Source organism: Phaenicophaeus curvirostris, chromosome 7 (assembly GCF_032191515.1).
Source record: "Phaenicophaeus curvirostris isolate KB17595 chromosome 7, BPBGC_Pcur_1.0, whole genome shotgun sequence".
In the NCBI taxonomy this organism is placed as follows: domain Eukaryota; kingdom Metazoa; phylum Chordata; class Aves; order Cuculiformes; family Cuculidae; genus Phaenicophaeus; species Phaenicophaeus curvirostris.
In genome coordinates this window covers 19,028,520-19,047,792 of record NC_091398.1, presented here as the reverse complement: position 1 = coordinate 19,047,792, position 19,273 = coordinate 19,028,520, and the positions used below count along the sequence as shown (strand labels likewise).

General features: G+C 43.5%; 1 protein-coding gene across 1 annotated transcript in view; it reads right to left on the bottom strand.

Moving 5' to 3' along the window:
* CHN1 (chimerin 1) overlaps window positions 1-19,273 on the bottom strand; it is a 106,502-nt gene that overhangs the window by 18,394 nt on the left and 68,835 nt on the right. The window contains exon 7 of the mRNA XM_069861098.1: window positions 13,879-13,956. Within this exon, the coding sequence (XP_069717199.1) occupies window positions 13,879-13,956 (78 nt within the window). The remainder of the gene's footprint in view (window positions 1-13,878; window positions 13,957-19,273) is intronic.

Here is a 19,273-nt window from a genome sequence, read left to right as displayed (position 1 = left end):
ACTAGGAAAAACCTCAAAGCTAAAGAAGAAAAAAAACACCGCTGTGTTCAATTTCAGCTCACATGCTTGTTACAAATCCTGCAAACACCAGTAGCTGCTTCCGATTTTATTCTGATAAAGCTCCTGCTGTAGGAAACCACAGGACTCTTTAAAGAGAAAATCATCGCTTCCTTCGACAGTGTAAGAGGCTTTGGGCCTCTCTTTAGAATAGACAGGCTGACAAAAAAAAAATCAGTAACCAATGACCATAAAAAAAGACAAAAATTTGCAGTGAAATGTAGCAAAAATATTTTAGGATTAAATCACTCAGTTCTCCAGTTACTGAGTGGGCATAAGGGCAGGCATACTTGCACTGACACACGTGCACTGCCTGGTCAGATCAGTGTGGAGCAGAGAAGAGAAGGAGCTGGTGGAAATGCAAATGCCTGACATCCACAGAGAGCTCTGGTTATAAACAGCAAAATGTGAAGAGACCCAACTGAGGTGGTGAGCACCCCCTTTGCCACTGATCTAAGCAGCAGCTGGATTCCAGGTGACACTTACCTCGAAAAGTGACAACCCAGAGCAGCACCCAGCAATTCAGACCACTTGCAGCTTTGGCTACAGGAAGGTCTGCAGCCTCCTTGGCATTTGCTGCCCACAAAGCAGCAGTAAGGTAGTTGCTGTGCTAGTCTGTGAAGTTACTCCTGTAATTCATTGAGTAGTTCATGTGCACATCTGTACTAATATATACTGTGCTAATACTACACTGCTTATAATCACCTCTAGCCCTGTGCTGCTAAGCATCTCTGGAGGAAGTATAAGGGTGTGAAGTGTCACACTCGCCCAGTGCTGGCACAGGCTGTCTCCCCCCAGCTATGCTCGCTGCCGTTTGCACCCACTCCCACACACCTTTTGAAGGTGTTATGTGCTCCACGAGCCCCCTTCTCCCTGCAGCTCCAGCTGACTTCTACAAAGCAAATGATGGCAAGACTGTCAGCAGCTGTAATATCTCCATTTTCTCTTTTCCTCTCACCACAAAGAGATTTTTCACACCTTCTTCTCCGTTACCCACCTGCACTACCCACATCTTCTTGGCTTTCTTCCTCAGCCTTGCGGTTTTTTCCAGGTCTTTGGCAGTGTTCCCTTCCCAGAATAAGCGCATTCTAATATCCTCAAGCAAAAACCACTGTGCTTTAATGCCTGCAGGACTAACAGAACTTTTTCAGGGGACAAAAATGCTTCCTTTCAGTCATCATCTCTTTTTTTCAGTCAAAGGAACCCTCCCCAAATACTTATTAAGCAGTTCAAAAGTTTGAGCAAAAACTAACTCTTTTTCAGGATCCTTCCCAGGTTTATAGAGAATTTTTTTTAGTATCATGATTGTAAATGAAGGGGAATTTTGTCTTATTCTTTGAAATGTTGGTATTTTAACTTCTTTCCTTAGGCAGAACAAGAACAAATTCTGATACATTAATATTTCTTGCCAAAGAATAAATGATACTATCCTTTCCCTTTATGTCTGCCGATTTCAATTCATCATCAAGTGCAGCATTTGCTAAAGCACTTCTTAATGCTTCCCCTGGGTGCTGGGGTCCTATCCTGGCCTCCCCAGGGCCATCTCCAGCACTGATACTCACCAGACCTCAGGAGCCCAATCTCTAACTGGCTGTTCGTTTAGCAGTGAACATTTCTCCTTCTTGGCATCTTTCCCCCCACCATGGTCTGCACCTTTGCACCTTCTATCAAGAAGAAAAGAAATGTTTATGGCCTCTGGAAGAAGGGACAGGCCTCTTGGGTGGACTACAGGAGGGAAGTGAGATTGTGTAGGGAAAAAATCAGAAGGGCTAAGGCTCAGCTAGAAATTGGATTGGCCAAGTCTGTGAAAGATAACAAAAAATCTTTCTACAAATATATAAATAATAAAAGGCGGACTAGGGAGACCATACAGTCCCTATTGGACACAGAAGGGACAACAGTAACAGGGGATGAGGAAAAGGCTGAGGTACTTAATGCCTTCTTTGCCTCAGTCTTTAGTCGTAAGGAGGGTCGTTCCATCTGTGTACAAACCCAGGAGCTAGAGGAGCATAATGAGGCTCCCGTGATCCAAGAGGAGGTGGTCAGAGCCTTGCTAGCCCGACTGGACAGTCACAAGTCTATGGGGCCGGACGGGATTCACCCTAGGGTACTGAAGGAGCTGGCGGATGTGCTGGCCAAACCCCTTTCCATCATCTTCCAACAGTCCTGGAAGACTGGGGAAGTCCCACTGGACTGGAGGCTGGCTGATGTTGTGCCCATCTACAAAAAGGGCCGCAGGGAGGACCCAGGAAACTACAGGCCTGTCAGTCTGACCTCAGTGCCAGGGAAAGTCATGGAACAGGTGATCTTGAGTGCTATCATGAAGCACATGCAAGAGAACCGGGTGATCAGGCCCAGTCAACATGGGTTCACAAAAGGCAGGTCTTGCCAGACTAACCTGATCGCCTTCTATGACAAAGTGACCCGGCTACTGGATGAGGGAAAGGCTGTGGATGTGGTCTTCCTGGACTTCAGCAAAGCCTTTGACACAGTTTCTCACAGCGTTCTGCTTGAGAAACTGTCAGCCTCTGGGCTGGACAGGCGCACACTCTCCTGGGTGGAAAACTGGTTGGATGGCCGGGCCCAGAGAGTGGTGGTAAATGGTGTGAAATCCAGCTGGAGGCCAGTGACAAGTGGGGTTCCCCAGGGCTCAGTGCTGGGTCCAGCCCTGTTCAATGTCTTCATCAATGACCTGGATGAAGGCATCGAGTGCACCCTGAGCAAGTTTGCGGACGACACTAAGCTGGGTGGAAGTGTCGATCTGCTGGAGGGTCGGGAGGCTCTGCAAAGGGATCTGAACAGGCTGGACCGCTGGGCAGAGTCCAATGGCATGAGGTTTAACAAGGCCAAATGCCGGGTCCTGCACTTGGGGCACAACAACCCTATGCAGTGCTACAGACTGGGAGAAGTCTGTCTAGAAAGCTGCCTGGAGGAGAGGGACCTGGGTGTGTTGGTTGACAGCCGACTGAATATGAGCCAGCAGTGTGCCCAGGTGGCCAAGAAGGCCAATGGCATCTTGGCTTGTATCAGAAACGGCGTGACCAGCAGGTCCAGGGAGGTTATCCTCCCTCTGTACTCGGCACTGGTGAGACCGCTCCTCGAATACTGTGTTCAGTTCTGGGCCCCTCACCACAAGAAGGATGTTGAGGCTCTGGAGAGAGTCCAGAGAAGAGCAACAAAGCTGGTGAAAGGGCTGGAGAACAGGCCTTATGAGGAGCGGCTGAGAGAGCTGGGGTTGTTTAGCCTGGAGAAGAGGAGGCTGAGGGGAGACCTCATTGCTCTCTACAACTACCTGAAAGGACGTTGTAGAGAGGAGGGTGCTGGCCTCTTCTCCCAAGTGACAGGGGACAGGACAAGAGGGAATGGCTTCAAGCTCCGCCAGGGGAGGTTTAGGCTAGACGTTAGGAAAAAATTCTTTACAGAAAGGGTCATTGGGCACTGGAACAGGCTGCCCAGGGAGGTGGTTGAGTCACCTTCCCTGGAGGTGTTTAAGGCACGGGTGGACGAGGTGCTGAGGGATATGGTTTAGTGTTTGGTAGGAACGGTTGGACTCGGTGATCCGGTGGGTCTCTTCCAACCTGGTTATTCTGTGATTCTGTGATTCTGTGATTCTCCTGACTCTCCCTAAGAACTTTTCTGCAGGGTCTACCATATCTCAAATTTATCACTTCAACCATCTGCCTCCCTTCACTTTATTTATTTATTTTTATGAGCTCAGGTTCTCTTACGTTTCTAATAACTATTAGCCACTTAGGTGAAAAAAAAGAATTTAATTACCTTTCTTCTACAGCCAGTTCCCCTGACATTATCCTGGTTCTCAACTCACCTCTAGGAGAATTTTATATGACTCATCATCAACTTAAAAATGACAAGGACAAAACAGACGTTCCTCTTTCATACCAGAAGTGCATGTATTGGACACCTTTCAAAAGATAAAGATTGACTTTGCCCTTCAGGTTCACCATCACCACTGTTCTCTCGTCCCACGCATCCAGGCTGCATCCAAATACTGAAATGCCTTTTCATATCATCAGTTAAGAAATTAACTTCTCTGTCAGAAGACTTATCTGGACTTTGCTCAGCTTTACAGTGCACCATACAAATTATTCTTTCTCATCCATTATTCTGATTACAAAGTAAAACAAATTAAAAGGAGAGGGTAGGTTTTGCTATATTCCATAATGGTCTACCTTGCTTCGTCCTTTATCTGACATGCAATAGAGAGGTTCTCTGGCAATTTTAATGAGGAGGCCCAAAGGTCATAATGTCCTGCCATCCCTGGTGTACACAACCCCGCAGGATCAGCTCTGAAGCCTCTTTTGGGTTTTCTAAGCGGTGCTGTCTTTTTCCAGAGCTCAGTGGTGCCGGAGTGTTAATCTTCCCACTACCATGGAGCGGAACTGGACATCTAACCCTCCGCTGGTCAGAATACACACCATCTCTGGAAATGAAATCAGACACAGTAAGTAATGCCAGAAAATAGTGAAAAATTGGTCTTCTGAGGTCAGAACAGCCTCTAATCCCACAGAGCAGAGCCTGGCAGCATGCTAAGAAGAAACACGTTTGCATCCCTTTGCTAGTTCAAGAGCCAGCACCTGCAAACAATACTGCACTTATTACAAAACACTGCTTAATAAAGCGTTCTGATTTTTATATTTAATTCCCCATTCAAAAAATCTGCCAAGTGACTTGCTTGTTTTCAAAACTAGAACACGCTTTCCAGAAAAAATGCTGAAAACACACCCAGCAGAGTCTCAGAGATCCTGACTTAAACTACAAGGAGTTTCTTTCCCCTTATAAAAAGAGCATCTGCCATATGCAGATTTTACTGTCTTATAAAATGTGAGAAAGCAGGATTGCCAACTGTGGCTTTATATCTCCCAGCCCTTCCATTCTCACTCCTACTCCAGAACTCTTTTTCCCTCTCCTTCCGTAAGGTTTCAATTGCAAGTGATTTTTGAGGAATGTGGAACGTGGGTGAGTCGGAGAGAACAATAAATTGGTTTTAATCTTAATTTGTAAAATTGCAGGGGGAATATTCAAAGAAAAAAATCTAGAGAAAATCTTATTACTAAGCTGTCCTTCAATCTGAGATAAGAGGAGAGTCTTCACTGGGCTTACACCTAGGTACTTCTATTATGAACTCTCCTGCAACATAAGCAAGGTGTAACAAACATTTAACTACTGTGATCTTATATAGGAGGAGTTTTTTACTTAGGCTTGAAAGACATTTTCTTACATATAGGAAAAAATAGCTTAACTCCTGTGATTGATAAGTGTTATAGAAATAATTTATTTTTTATTTTGAATTGAATTAAAACATTTCTTAGAAAAAGAGACGACGTTTTAGGAGAACCAAATAATAAAAAAAAAGATCCAATGGCTCTGACAACAGATTATACCACAAGCTGTGAACGTCCCAAGCAGATTTCTCATCATTATTTCTGAAGCTCTATAAAGGTCACTGTTGAAGTTAGTTACCCATGTATCTCATAACTCCACTTACTTTTTACGCTTTTGGTTTTTACTAGGCAGCTGTTCATCTAGCCTTGATTGCTATCTGAAAACCAAGAATGAGCCAGCAGATTATTAGTATTAGTAACTGGGACACTTAACATTATATCACTCATCAGGGCAGGGAAGAAGAGGCTGAGGAAATATCAGCAAAGTGCTGTTCAAACGTGATATGAGAGAACATGATAGATCAGCAGAGCTTTAGCCAAGCTACTGCTGGGAAGAAAGCAGGGCTGGATCTGACAAACTACAGTCATGCAAAATCAACACCAAACACAGAAAGCAAAAGTCTCTGTGACAGTACACAAAAACACTTTCCTTCGTTGAGAGGCTGCTGCCATGGTCTCCCTGAATGCCACTCCATCAACACCTTGCTCCATACAGAGCACCTCCTTTATAGCTCTCCACACTGAACTGATGATGAGAATAATGCATTTTTGGAAAAAACAGGTATTACCATCGGTATTGGGATCAAATTCATCAACTTGAAAAAAGGATGGAAAAAAACCTGTTAATCTATCTATCCTTTTGGGCTACTAGAGTCCTACAGTCTAGGGTAGAAGCCTTGCTGGTGCATGAAGAGGAGACCAAGCCGACCAGGGACTGAATAAATGGCACACATTGAGCATTTGTACTGCACGGTGCTCCAAAGGTACAGTATTGCTGGCTATACTGTCTTTCAAATAAATTCCCAAGGATGATGGGACACTGCTGATGGCTCTCAGCCCAGTGGTCCTAGCTGATCTGCAATTCTATCAACTGAACTGTGCCTGTTGGGACTCTACCAAACTTTTAATTGGATATGGGAGGCATTCTAAGTCTGAATAAAACAATGAACTCAGCCTGTATTATTAATGTCTGCCTCCCTGTCACAGTTGATTTTATCAGGCACTGAGCAGACCCATGCTGGCACCCAACAGGCGTGCCTGTTTTGTCCATCCTTGGTCGAGGCAGAGATTGCCTGGATGGGAACGTACAGAAGAGATGCCAATGAGAAAGTCAATTGGCTCAACTATCAGTTTGAACAATGGTTCAATTTAATCCTTGCATACATTACAATGATTAGATAGTGCCTCTGAAACAAGGGTCTCAAGCACTCCCAACATTTCAGCACATGATATTCCTTCTGTGAGGCAAACATTGCTGCTGATGAGTAATCCGAGAAGAGGAAAAAAAGCCATGGCAACCCACGCAGCAGAGCTGCAAGATAATTGCTTTCATGCAAAGGTGTAACAGAAATGAAAGTAACTGAGACCATTGGAAAATACCTTCTGCAAAACTGGAGCTGACTTTGCCTAGACCAGCTGGGGTGTTAATGTGTGGAGCCAGCCTGGGACTGCTCCGATGACTTTGACCAGCAGCTCTTCAGAGGAGAGATGCTGGCTGAACGCTGCCGCATCGTTCAGAGCATGGAGTATAAATAGCATAGTTATTGCCAGTGGATACACTGACATGAATGTTGAGCAGGCAAACCTTCCTCCAGGTCCTAATCCACTTGGAGGCAGAAACACTGTCATGTTTTGTTTACTTTGTGGTTTGCACTGATCATGTCAGCAGAGACTGGAACAACTGGAAATTAACGTCTGGTTAAGCACTATGAGAGCCAAACCAAAAAAATGAAGGTTGTTTGCTGTTTTGGCTTGTGGATTCAATGAAAACAGGCATCTTCCTTTAAGAATGGAATAGCAAATTTTCTTTAAATTGGTATCTGGAAATTGGAACATTGTCTATTTAATTCCAGGTCCACTTTACTCGATACCTGTGTTCATACAGAAAAAAAATCTGAAACTAGAGGTGAGAATTGAATAAAATCCTTATATTTAAAATTGTATACATATACACACACCTCATATATGCTATATGTAATGATGTAAATACAATATACGTAATAACATAGACAGAATATAAACCCTAAGAGATTCCTAAAGGAACACTTTTGCAATGATGCTAAGGATAAGTCAGAGGAAAAGCTGTTGATGATGAGAGAGCATGACAAGCACTACAAGATGCCCAAGGCAAACTCCCAGCCCTCCCCAGCACAGCACTTCTAAGCTTCACCACAGACATAAGCTGGTCTGTTCTTGGGGCTGTGCACATGGAAAACTCACAAGATCCACAACTGGAGACTAATAAAATCACTGGTATAGTGGGAAGGATTTACAGCTTAAATAAACTAAGGATTTAGAAAGAAAGCTTTTTATTTTTTTATAAACAGAGGGAAAGCTTGAATTCAGGGACTTGCATCAAGAAACCAAAAAGGATTAAATAACATTGTGGTATTTGGAATCTGCTTTGGAAAAGTGCTGGTCTTCCAAAAAAAAGCAAAAAAGTAGAAGTAACATTAAATAAATACCTTAGGAGACTAAAATCCATCAATGCCTAAAACCTTTTCTGGCTTGAACTGTTCTATAATGCACTATAAGTTCCAGAAGCAACAACATAGGGCTGATGAGATCTTCTCAGAAGTTTTGTGGAAGTTTTTCTCTAGTTTTATTCTCCAGATATTTTCCAGGCCTTTGAACATTTTTTTCCCCCGCAAGTACTTGGAGTCTAAAAGAAACATCAAATTTCCTGGGGTTTTCTTATCTGTGAGAACACGCAGAGACTATCCCCAGGGACTGTACTAGAGGCACCTAAGCTCTCTTTCTGAATATTCATTTGAGTGTAGTGACTCACTTAAAAATGTTTTGCAAATACATTCAGTGCCAGGTCTGTACCTAATAAAAAAAAAAAAAAAACAGCATCCTCTTTTCAACAGAGCTAGACCAATTTACCCCAAATCGGCATCTGCCCCAGTTTTCAGAAGATCAGAAATAGAAAGGAGTTCATGTTAGAAGCCAGAGAAAAATGGCTGTGCTTAATATAGCAAGAGTTTGTGGCAGTTTCTGGTCTTTTTGCAGCAATTTTTTCGTGCTTTCTATCTCCCCGTTCCCAATAATCAGACACAGCTTTCCTGAGCAGTTCTTGTTAGAATAATATGATTTGGCACAGAAGGAGTTTGCTACGAGTTTTCACACTACCAAAATACCTAGCACAGATGCAATTACACCAGTAAATTGCGGGCCAGGACCAGGGTAGCTTATTTGTTTCAAAGTAGTAGTACAAATTTCACTAGCAGAATAACTTGTGTTAAAATCATCAGCCCCTGCATTAAAGTGATCCATGAATCTGTCTATACTGGCAAAGCCTATCCAGCAGAGACCAGTTCTCAACTGAGCCTTCACTTTTAATGCACATTTAAGGCTATATCCTGCCCCCAGTCAATTCTGGAAAAGTATGTTGTTTCTACTCTGAAGCTCCCCCTTTGGTCTTTCAAATGGGTCACCCTCAAAGAGGAGGCAGGACATTGCTTCGGCTGAGGAGGGCGATGAGGAACCACAGTCAACAAAATCCATCAGCATCTCTGCTGACTTAAGCTGGTGTGGAAAAACATCTCTCCTTTCTGGAAGCAGTGCTGGCTTGAAAGGCTGTTATGTTCTCAGTGTTCACCAACTCACCAAGTAGCCTTGCAACTGTTATTTATTACAATTAATTGACTGTGCCATCTCAGGCATTAATAAGACAACGACTAAGAAACTGTGTGATGCTTCCAAATACTGCACAGAAGGATAGTAAAAAATAGTCTTCTGGAGGCATATCTATTTTGTGAAGAGCGAGAGAAAAAAGAGACAATATCCTGGGGAAAATGATGCATGGCAACACAGACTTCAGCGCAGTTCTGACAGGCACGGACACCTTCTTGCTTCAGTGAAGCACCACCACACTAATCTAGGCAGAAGAGTGGTTTTATGCTTTGGACTATAGCACTTATGAGACACCTGCAGAGTGCTCCGCCAGCTCAAGTCATCAGGAGCCACAGGTGTCTGAAAGAATACATATAATCAGCCAAGGGAGCTAAGAATTCCCCAGGGCCCATGAGTCACAAAAGCTGGAGGGGAGTGAAGACCTTCAAGGTGTTTTGCCGGGCTAATTTTAAATTTGACAAGCAATGGCAAGGTTATTGCACTGACTAACAAGTTTCACTAAGCAGGAGATTTCTTGCTGTAATCTCAATTTTTTTCCCTTTCCTTCTTCCTTTTAATCTATCATCCCAATGCACCACTTACATAACTGCCCCCCAGCCATTAACATTTCAAGCATAGTTTTACTATTTTCTCCAACCCCACACAAACAGCAGGCAAAGGAGCAAGGTCAGTGCCCAAGTCCAAAGCACGGCACCAGGTGGGGAGGACGTGCAGGGCTCAGGGCAGAAGGCACCTCATTAGGCATATCTGGGTTTTTTAACAGCAAAAAAATGACGGGATGTAGGGGCGCAATGGAGAGATGAGGAGATGCAGACAGAGAAATTCCAGAGGACTGAGGAAGGGGAGCCCTTTGCGTTCAGTGCCCTAATAAAAAAATTGCCTCACCTGAGAGAAAAGAGGGCATTACTTTAAACCCAACTCATATACCCCTGCTTTGGCCTAATGCTCACCTCACACATCCCAAACCAGAGCTCCTCCTGGTCCTCCTTTAAATAACCAACCTGGAACATTCCAATCCACATGGCATTTTGCCACAGGCTCCTCTTCCCATCAAATCTGAGGTTCCTGCTGTTGCTTGAAGCTCGTCCTTCAGCTGCCTGCCCAGGAGGTGCCCAGCTGCTTAAAATTATTGAGCGGATAACATATCAGCTAGGTAAGAAACCATATTTTAATTGATTTCCATCACACACACATCCATATACATAGGTTTGTACCAGAAAGCGTGAGGAGATTTATTCCATTTAATGGGCAAGAAACTGAAAGACAGTAAAAGCCTTTCTGTGAAAGAAGGTGGTGCTGAAATTTTGAGGATGGTGAAGTGACTGTCCTGATTTGGTCTCATGATTCATTTTACAAGAGATCTCATTGGGTGTGCTGGACTTCAGAAAAGCAGAGTATACAGAAGGAAAGCAAAAGAAATCAAATATGCAAATAGACAGATTCAATCAAGTCACACTCACAGTCCTACCTCAAATACCTTCAAATCCCATTATTCAATTTGATCTAAATAAAATGCTGTGTCAAACAACGTAGATCTCTCTTGGCTGATACACTTCAATTAATATAAAATGATTTTTTTTATATGAGATTTATAGAGAAGAAAACAGAACTATGAAGTGAAAACTTCTTACAAATTAGAAAAAGGCAAAATATGCGTAAATCCTCCATCATTTTTAATTCCTAGCTCTCATCCTGTGGAATAGGCTCAAGTGAGAACAGCATTAAAAACTCCGACAGAGCAGACATTCCTTTCTTTACTTATGGAGATTATTTAAGAGAATTCAGCCACTCTGTATTTGCATTTGAGATGCGCTCATGAAAGACCAGACCTCCCCAGTCAGAGGAATATTACAGAGCTGGAGATCATTACCAGCCAGCTCTGCCTGCAGAGCACCCCGTCACCCCAGCTGGCCAGCCTGCTCGCTTCAGGCAGGAGGCAACCCACAGTCCAACTGATTTAAGTAAGATCAAAATGCTTTCAAAAACCCAGCTGTGTCAGCACTCCTAGCAGAACTGCCTTCACATTCTTCTTTCAAACAACCCTTGGAGCAAACCATAGATGAACAGATTTATTCAGGAGACCTCTCCATGATTTAAAGAGTTAAAAGCAGCTTTCATATTCACTCCTTGCCTAGGCACCTGTGCTCCTGTGAAGACCATCACTACACTGCTTCTCTGTCACAGTGTTCATCTACCTGAATTTTGCTGGAGGCAACAGAATCAGAGGGTCCCCACCTTCCTACCCCACAGGAACAGGAGACGCAGAGGAAGGACTGAGGTCTCCTAACCTCTGGCCAAGCCTCTTAGGTGTTTGCTAACCCCAGCTTGCCTCTGGAGTGGCTGCTGCTGTCTTCTTCCCTTCTCGAAGACAACAGCACTAGTTGTTGTGCATTAATGATTCTCCACTTCTCCTTCCTCTGCTGGGATGCTACAGCATTCCCAGTGTTAAAAGACTTCTAAGACTCCTTCATTTCTGTGACTAGCAACGTGCCTGATCAAAGAAGCAGCCGGGAAAGGGTTAGGGGTCCCTGTCTGCTGCCTCGTGCTTGTATAAAGAAAAGAAGATTAACTGCAGAGGTACAAACAGCATGCGTCCTCCTTTTTGCTGATGGAGCCTCCGGGGACAGCAGTCACTAATGGTTAGCTGAACTATACAAATTTATTTAATTTCTGGGTTGTTGTTTCTTGTTTTGTTTCAGAGTCTAGCTTCAAGACCCTGGGATTGACATTTCCTTCCTTCCCACATGGGTGGCACATTTGCTGCTTGGCAGGCAACCTAGGAGCTGTAGACATTTTAAAGGATGACGTCTATACATGTGAGAAGAAAAATTTGACAGATGCAAGGAATGAGAAAGGAGAGAAGCACATGACTTAATGATGGCCATTCATTTCAGATCCATAATGCAATAATTATGAAGGCTTATGGTCCCTTCAAATGTGACAGTGGCTACATTCAGAGCTTGTGAACACCAGCTGCATTCCTTCAGCGGGTAGGTTGGTTGCTGTGTATCCTTTAAGGGGTATGGGGCTTGTTCCTTTCTACTTTTTCATAGCACAAATTACCTGCATAAGGTGACTCCAATTCACTGACTTCAGAAAAGAGTAACTTTTTGAGGTATATGTTTCTGGAAATTGTATGCATAAAGGAACTACAGTACAAATAATATTAAGAAAACAATCTATGTGGAAAGTTTGTGCTGTAGTTATAACCTTGGATCAGCCCATACATACAGCTTCCAAACTTTCCAGAAACAGTTTCTGGAAGAAAAACAAATAAACAAACCCAAACGAATGAAAATCAAGTTACTGGATTAATTTCAAAACAGATGTGTTCCAGGTTGCTAAAGGAAAGCAGCTAAGGAATACAGATGTGTGCAAAATTAAATGCACATTATCCTACATACACTCTAGTACATGGAAATTCTCTATCTGCTGGCATCTGCAAGAATTAGCTTCAAACTCTAAAGAACAGGTGAAAGTTGAAAGACATTTCAGACTTCTAGGATACCTCTGGAGCCTGTGAAAAAATGCTCTGCATTTAACTGACAGCCGGCAGGATTATTTTATGCCATGTTTTACATAACATTTTTTCACGGTTTTCAAATCCGTACTTTATTGAAAAATTAAGACATATAAACCATCCTGATCATATAAAGCTTCCAATTTTAGTGGTTATCTGAACTCAAAAGACAGAAAGTGATTTAAATAAAATCAGAAGGATAATAGGTAAATATACGTATGTGCACACACATGTACACAGTTGATGGAAATCAAAACCAAAAATGAGACAATTAACAGATACTTGTATCACCAGATGCCTGTACTATATTAATGATTTCCCCTTCTCCTAGAATAAAAGCAGAAGCTACAAGGGGGCTGGGGGGTGGTATTAAAGATAAAATCTGGGCTTCAGGAACTACATTTGAAGTTTGTACTGTCATCTACAGGAATGCAGTATAACATCAATTCACTTAGTCTTTACAGATAAAGACTGCCTATTATACAATGCATCTGACTGCCAAAAGGTTAAATTACTAAATCCTTACTGGACACTTATTACAGATACAGACACAAACCATGGGTATGTTGTATTGGCATGTACCTCTCTTTGCAAAGAGCATCATTTATTTAAAATAATTAAAACAACAATTAGAAGCTACATAGAAGACTAAGTAAATTTTATTAAAACACAAGGTAGTTGCTAATGCCAGCAGCTCCAGTAGCCCCACAGTGTGAGCCATGCTGCTTTCAACACGCTCAATTCATTAACACAGGAGAAAAGCCAGAAACTAAGGGAAACGCAGACCATCTGCTCAATCCAGATGCAGCAGAACATACTTCTTACCTCGAAAGCTATTTACCAGTGACAAACTGAGATAAGATCAGTTTAATCCTCTAATCACAGATCTAAAAGATTTTTTGGCATCGTATCATCATAAGTAAAACAGAACTGTGTTCATTTGAGTGGAAAGAAACTTTGCCCGTTTTTCTCACCTTTAGCATTTCTCTCACCTAAAACAATTATAAATAAAAGAGACAACCTAGGTACGGCAAATATTATTGAAAGAAATACATGCACGCATGCAATCAACAACAAAATTCTTGTTACTGTGCTGCTATGTGCTAAAGATGTTATGATTGATTTAACCGGCAACGAGATTTAATCAAAGCGTTTAAATTCCCAGAAAGTCACATTCTGAGGATGTATTATACACCGGACTGTTTTAAAATAAAAACTATAGACCCCGTACCTTAAAAACAAATAAGCGGCACGATTTCTTACCTTGAAGTTATGGATCTTCTCATATTTTGGAATATGTTCATTTTCTTTCAGAGTGGCTCTTCTGACGAGCGACGTCAGCTGCGAATAAGCAAAGAGTTTCAGAGGTTGCCAGATGGTCACGGACTTCTGCGCCCCCAGTTTCATCCCCAAGGCTGCCAGCAGCAAGTCTGGCTGGCGGCCCCCCCGCCTCGAGCTCTGCCCCGACCAGGACTCCTTGGAGGGCATCTCGGAGCCGCCGGGAAGGAGGCACAGCCCCCCCAGTGCCGTGGGTCTACGAGGCTCGGAGGGAAGCAGCAGAAGGGAGCATCTCGGGGAGCGGAGCGGCTCGGGAGGGCTCCCTGGGCGGCGGGAGCGGGAGCGGCTCCGCCCCGGCTGCCAGCGCCCCGCCCGGCGCCCGCGGGGCAGCCCCGGCCCCCCCCGCCCGGGCACGGCGGCCGGCGGCGCTCGGCGCTCTTCCTTTAAAATTACGTTTCTCCAATGCCTTTCGTACAGTAAGAGGCTCGTCGCGCTCCTCGAGTAGCGAGGTGAACGCAAACGCTGCCCAAAGTTCACCACCGTTTCTGCCCCGCCCGGCTGCGGCGCCTCTCGCTGGGGATTTAGGAATGTTAATAGGTGAATGACGCGCGGCCCTAAATGAGAGTGAGACCTTCTGCCTGGAGCGATGCGAATGACGTGGAAACGTGCACGGGACAGCCCGGTCCTCGCTACCCTTCCCGCGAGCCGAAGGAGCTAGGCTTGCACCCCGACGTCCCTAAAGCGAGGCCGCGGGGCGCAGCAGAGCCGGCAGGGCACGGGCTCTCGCAGAGCCAGGGCAGGCGAGGCCGCAGCCACCCGGAGCTGCTGACGGGGCAGCCCGGCCCAGGGAGGCTCTCCCCAGCGACACGGTGATGGGAGGGGACACCCTGAGGGCCACACATCCTGCCCTTTTACTTCTAGCGCTCTCCAAGCATTTAGGAACAGTCTTTGTCAGAGACTGCACGAACGGGCCTTTGGTCTGACTTCCACGGCAGCGATTTATCCGTGGGGCTGACACCAGCCCGACACTGAGGCCGCAACAGCTTCGCCTGTGCAGCTGGGCAGGGCACGGCCCTCCCTTCTCTCCCCGCAGGCTGCAGCACCACAACCGCTCTCCCTTCTGCAGCAAAGGTATTTTTATCTCTCATGACTCAGTAACAACCGAGACAAGCACAGTTTGTCGCAGTCTTCTGGGTGGAATTGGTGTGTGTTTTGCAGCTGGATCACAGCATTAGCATTTAGCTCAATCTTGCCAACACAGCTGAGAGCAATGCTCACCGTGAGCCCCTTCCCTAGGCCCTTGCATGGCCACCAGTACCTTCTCTACAGGTTTCAAAAATCATCTGCGTCAGGTCACAGAGATTAAGGATCAGCATATGTGCTTCACCAACCGCTAATCTGCAATGCAAGTTAATAGCTAATAATCGAAATGCCGGCTATAGATTATACAGGATGAAGCTGTTGGGCATTAGGGGCTCATACAGGGGCCTTAGGAGCATCTGGCTCAGTTCCCAGTTTCACTACAAACAGGAGGCTAGTTGGTCCATCCTACTGAGAAATAATCCTCCAACAGCTACCTCAATCTGCCTGTCTTGCTTTTAACCACTCATTTTTGGTGCAGGTAAATAAATGCTCCTCTCTCGCATTTTTCTGCATGTCCGTCTAAGTGTAACACTTCACACCAGTAGGAGATCAAGAAAAATGAGGTCAGGCAAAACCTGACCGGCTCATCTATGTGAAGTGTGAGAATAGTAGGGACTTGATGATGAGGAAGCAGAGAGACTTTTCAATTTATTCTCTCCTTTCTTTCCAGCTAAAGCCGCTTAATGGTTTCATTCCCATGGGCTACATCTGATAAATGTCCTCAAGGAACAAGGTGGACCTCAGCTTGCCCCAGAGCAGTCATCCTCTCGAGACAGTCTGAGTGACAACAAGCTCTGGAAGCAAATTGTGGAGTTCTGGAAATGTAGGTTCACTACATGCTACTTTGGAACTTGAAACTTATTTTTTAAAGGGCCAGAATAAATCATGAAACATCCATACTAGGAAATAAAATCTTTGAAAATGGAGTTTGTTGGAAATATATAACCCAGCGATTTTCAAGAGCACATTTACTATTTGAAACAACCCTTTTTATTCTGTATAATCCTGCTAAGGAAGCAAGATAAAACACTCTGAATTTTCCTTTCAATTGCTGGTAGACTGCATATTTGTTTTTTGACATACTCATTCCTTAATTGTCAGCTTCCTTTTTCCTAATTCTGAAGAACTGATTTATTTTCAACTGCACTTCAGAGTCACGTTAGTAGGAAAGGATCTCAGGATCCTGGAAAATTAAATCTTAAGAATGCCGATAAAAAGGTAAGCAAAATTACCCAATAGGGAAAGGTCCTGTCTCATGGCTGTAATTATGGAAATGCATTATAATCTGGAAAGTAGTTATAGGATTATGAATATTAATTCTAACATTACTTTGCGTTACAATAATCTAACTCAGGCTGCGTATTGGTTTTACATAAATCAGCTTCCCATTGCTCACTGCAAAGCATTTTCTGCTGTTTACCAATACAGGAATACTTGGCTCACCTATACTCACAGCGGGTCACATGTGCCATATGCATTACAGTTGTGCACAGTAGAGGAACCTCAACTGAAAGTAAGTCAAAGCCATGAAACTAGCTAACTGAAAAAATTATGAATAATATATATTTGTTATCTATTTCTTACATATATTTCCCCAACACAAATCAGTGTTGTGATAAAATTCATACAACTGCTTTCAGATAACTTAATTCTATAATGCATATATGCTCATTCTTCTGTAATTACGTGACTTCGGGAGTTTGGCATTGCAAGCTAGTGCACTTCTTAATGCAGCACACCTTCTTTCTTTTGAAAACCAAAACAAAGAACGAAATTTCTGTTGTACACAACTTCCTGACCACAGTTTGGGTCATGAGGCAGGTCCAGATCTTTAGCTTACCAGAACGTGAGTGAATAAAGGAAGAGAGAGCAAGCCACTGTCCTCAGGTAGCCCTAGTCATTGCAGAGATAAGTCACCACCCCTGAAGACAAACAAATGAAGTTATGGACCTGGGGTTTCAACTCAAATCCCGCAGGAGGCTCTTAAGTCCCAATGCGCTCTCCTGCTCCAGGTGCCCTACGCTGTCTCTATTCCCAGCTTGAAAGTCCTGCTCTACACCAGTGGCTCCTACTCTCCCACTCATCAGCAAAGTCTCCTCTCCATAGCCCTTTCATTTTCCAACAGTTATCTTTAAGACTCACTCTGCCTGGAGGCTACCTTGATGGGGACAACTATTAGATACTGTCTGCTACATACTGGATAAAAAAAAAAGAAGTAGAAAACTGAGGAGGAGAGCAATATTTCTTCCACTTTCCTAAATAAAGTCTTGATTTTATTTTTTTAAATTAATTTTTTTCTGACAGACATTTGCAACCATTGCACACGTAGGAAGCAATACGCTGTGCAGACTCCAGGAGGAAGGAAACTGCAGGGCTGTCTTTTCTAAATTTAATTTAAGGACATGATTTCACAGGACTGAGGTGAACTGAAAATGGAATGATTTGAAGTAATAGCCAAGCAACATCTCAGCAGAGCATGCAACCAGAGCAGCCTCTGAGTCCTGTACCTCTTAGTGACTTAAACAAGCACTAAAAAAACCAAACCCAGCAACACAACAACCCTTAAACCAGGACATCTGTTTAGAGGTTCTGCATTGTACATGCAGTGGACTAAAGGAAAACCAAACAAACCTAACCTGCTATTTCAAATGTTGTCATTTGTTCTAAAACTGCAACCATAAGAGTATTTCAGTCTAGGTCCTACCAGGATTCTGCTCTCCTTACTTTTCCCTGGTGTAGCCCTTCAGAGTGTGGGAAAAACAGCTGTTTTCTTGAGCATTATTTGCTCTCGGTGTTGGCGGTATAATGTGTGTGTATTTTCTGCTACCAGTCTCGCAATCAGTAGGTCTTATTATGAAGACTCCACAGAATTAATTTTAAAGTCATCCATGGCTTGCAGTAAATTCCAATTAGTCACACTCTGAAAGACATATTATGTAAGTTTAATCCAGTCACAATTCAGTCAACATTGGACAAGCTGTCTTTCTAAAAAGGCAAATCAATGCATTTCCCATTCGTTGAGCAATAAACCAAAATCACTTCAGAAAAAAAAAACCCAAACCCCAACAAAACAGAAAATTCAAGTGTCACGTTAAGCTCACAACTCCTAAAGTGCCCAGGTTAGATTTGATCAGACCTCCTGAAGCCCATGTGCATTTCCAATACAGTGTAGTGTTCAGTTTCATGACCACCTGGCTCTTCTCTCAAACACAGTATCATGTTTGCTCCAGTCTCCGGAACGCACTGCAGGTTTTTAATTCTCATACAGTACTTTCATGTTGTTATGACTAATTACACCTTTGTTGTTTCAGACTTCATATATAATAAAATCCCTTCCCTCTAAGGAACGTAGTTTAATAATAATAATAACCATCAGTTATATTGCACACTTCTTTAAAAATTAAGATGATGCCCTATTGTATATATCTCAAAACCCAAGATATTTGGGTTATTATGTGGTTAGCCACTGTATATTTTGTCATGCACTGTTTCACTGTATAGCTAACTTAGCCAAATGTATATGCTCAAAAAAATCTTTCCTTGCCTGAACACTTTATGAGCGTATTTTATGGTTTCAGTACATGATTTTCAAAAGCTAATCAGTCAGATTGTGAAACTGAGCCCAGTTTCCTCAATGTAGTTCTTGGTGGAGGCTCGTTCCATGCTAAATATAATTTTCCCAAGTCGTATCTGTCACAAAATTGTTCCCAGGAAGGAAGGGGAGCCCAGAATTTTACTTTTTTATTTAAAATTGGTGATAAGCTCTTTTCATTGGATTTTCTTCACTTGTAGACATGCTGATGCCAGGCATAGCCTCTGTCCAGAGAGAGATAGTGTGAGCAGAGGGTAGGAATGCTGTTCAAAGAGAAGTTCTGCCTGAAAGCTGACATTTCAGGAGCTGGATGGGAAGGACCATCATGCAGTCTCAGCTACCAAAGTAAGACTGCTCTTGCTGCCATTCCAACACAGCCACACTTACCTGGCACATGGACAGCATCAGGCTCACACAATGCTCAAAGTATACTGGGATCCTCAGGCAACACACAACCCTGCTTTGAGTCTGCAGTTACCCACAGGGGAGCTGCGCTTTAAGACATGGCTGAATGATGAAAACTTACTGCTGAGAAAAGTTCTATTTTTTATAACAAAATTTTCCAAATGGGCTGACTTCTAATGAAATCAGTTCTCCCCACCCCCGCCCTCCCAATGAAATACTTATTGCAAAATCTAAAGGTAT